General features: G+C 43.9%; 1 protein-coding gene across 3 annotated transcripts in view; it reads right to left on the minus strand.

Moving 5' to 3' along the window:
* The window catches only part of LOC107102753 (EVI5-like protein), a 24824-nt gene that overhangs the window by 16214 nt on the left and 6248 nt on the right, over positions 1 to 2362 (minus strand). For all 3 annotated transcript variants that reach the window (XM_015402173.1, XM_015402174.1, XM_015402172.1), the window contains exons 3-4: positions 2017 to 2241; positions 665 to 739 (exon numbers count right to left, since the gene is read on the minus strand). In XM_015402173.1, the coding sequence (XP_015257659.1) occupies positions 665 to 739; positions 2017 to 2241 (300 nt within the window). The remainder of the gene's footprint in view (positions 1 to 664; positions 740 to 2016; positions 2242 to 2362) is intronic.

Below are 2362 nucleotides of genomic sequence, written 5' to 3' on the forward strand. Positions count from 1 at the left end.
TGGTTGATTACGTTACTGTTGATCATCTGTCCATCATCGTATAAAGCCCGCCCTGACAATTTGATTGGCAATGACTGAAAACATCGCACAGCGGATGCGCGACTTTAAAGTCGTAGGGAAGCGGCCGTTCAAATCGTTGCATTTTAGAATCCTCCCGAGTGGCGCCCGACTTTACACGAGTGGATAAAGTGATAACACCAGTTTGATCAAGTCCTCCGACTTGATGAAAGGCCGTTCACTATTCACCGTACTGGAGGCAGCGAACCCAAACTTTACAGAATGAAGAGAAGTTTGGAGTAAATGAATAAAGTTGGAAAGAAAAGAATTAAAGTTTAGGTTGTGAATTTAAGTTAATGTTTCTGATTTTAGAGCAGCAGTGAAGCCCGACCGCCATCACTCCTAAAAACATCTAAATAGACTGTCCTGTAAAAACGTCTGACGACCACCGGCTGAAAGTCAACCTGGAGGAAAACATGTGAATGCCACACTTTCCAGTTTTCATTTTTTTCTTTTAAATTACTATTTTGAAAATAAACTTTTCCTTTCCTTCCTATTTAAACAAACATAAGCTGCTAAAGTTGCTTGATTTAATGCTTGAAAAAAAAAGAATAGAAAAGGAGAAGCAGTTGAAGTAGATGTAGAAATAGTGTAATCAGATGCGTACCTGCATTAGCAGCAAACCAACGATGAAGGCGCTGCCCTGGCAGTAGCCCACTTCTCGGTCCACCAGGGAGTACGCCTGGAAATAAAGCAAAGAAGAAGAACAATAAAAAGGTGGAAGCTGGAATATTCCAGAGATTATGGATCAGATCAGCTGCTTAGATGGAGACTTTGAGTTATTGTAGGAATGATAAGGAAGGTTCAGCGCAGCGCAAAATAAATAAAAATGGTGGAAAATGCAAATGTGTTCTATTTAAAATGATAAAAGTCCTTAGCTGCTCCCCTACAGTTCCTTTTAAACATCAATCCTCGTACTAAAATATTCTGTCATGATTTGTGGACATAAAGATGTAAAGAGAAGCGCCATCTGCTGGTCAGACGCTGTAATTCAGTTAAAGGATGCAGTCAGAGTAAAACAATATTCACGTCCAGGAGAAGGACAGTGGCTGGAAGAAGGAGGGGATTTTGCTGGGAGCTGCAGGGAAGTCTGCAGCCATTTGGCAGCGGTGATCATAGCGTGTTCAGGGTGAAACCAACCAACCAGAGACTCGGCTGCTTTTGATATGAATCCTGGAGGACAAGGTTTGCCTGGTGCAGAGCTTCTGACGTCTAGCATAGGATGTGGGCGTTTCCCTGGTTCTCTGACGGCGCCATGGGGATGCCCAGTGGGGGAGCGGCCCTCCTCTGGGGGTGGGGGGGGTTGACCTACAACTGGCCCCTCCTACCTTAATCTCTGGTGAGCTGGTGTAAAGTAAAGCTCATCCTCATTGGTCTAACAGATTCACCACATTGCCGTATCCGTGCACTACTACTGAAGAAGCTCTCACCATGAGAGCTGAAAAAGAAGAGAGGTTGCTGCTAGCAGGCGCCCCCTGCAGGCAGACCTCCATCATTCAGAGATGCTTCAATCACGCAGAATGCTACTTTCTCCATGATTTAGATGAAGAACAGCTTTATAAATAATTAAAAACTCATTAAAGTGGGTTTTGTATCAAACAGGCCCTTTAAGGTTTCCATTTTGAGTAAAGAGTTTGGAAACTCCTTTTTTAACAGATGATTTGTTACATGAAGAAGTTTAAGCTAGTTTAGATGTTTAAATCTGGGTGTTTCAATAATTATTCTGGTATATTATTGTCCTTGCTGTTTTTAACTGTAACATATTTTATTTTACCGTCAGTATTTTTTAATGTGATTGTGCGTAACCTAAAGTAAACTAGCTTCAGCTGGGATTGCTGGATGTGAAATAAAGATTAGGCGTCTGAAGACCTTTGATGTGTTGAACAAACGTCACCAACATCCAGACTGGAAACCGTTTCCCAAACGTTAAACCTGTGAATGGAAAGCGGCGGCGCTCACCTTCATGACGTTGAAGAGGACCTCCTGACCCAGGCTGTCCTGGCCTTTGAAGAACTCGTGCTCCGGGTAGGTGCGGGCGATGTCCCTGCGGATCAGCTTCTCACAGGGAGACGACATCTTCAGCAGCTCCGAGTACTGGTTCTTCACCGGCATGTCCGTGGCGTTGCCCAGCAGTTGCCAAACGATGGCACGGAAATGATGGGGAATGCCTTTCCTGATCAACTCCTGGAAAACAGAAGAGGTGGAACGGTTCTTCATTCCTCATTAGGAACATCTCAAAGAATAAAGCTACGTTCATCAGACCAAAAGCAGCAGACATACGCATGCTGCTTCATTTCTGATGCTT

This window comes from Cyprinodon variegatus, unplaced genomic scaffold (genome assembly GCF_000732505.1).
Source record: "Cyprinodon variegatus isolate N-32 unplaced genomic scaffold, C_variegatus-1.0 Scaffold1312, whole genome shotgun sequence".
Lineage (NCBI taxonomy): Eukaryota > Metazoa > Chordata > Actinopteri > Cyprinodontiformes > Cyprinodontidae > Cyprinodon > Cyprinodon variegatus.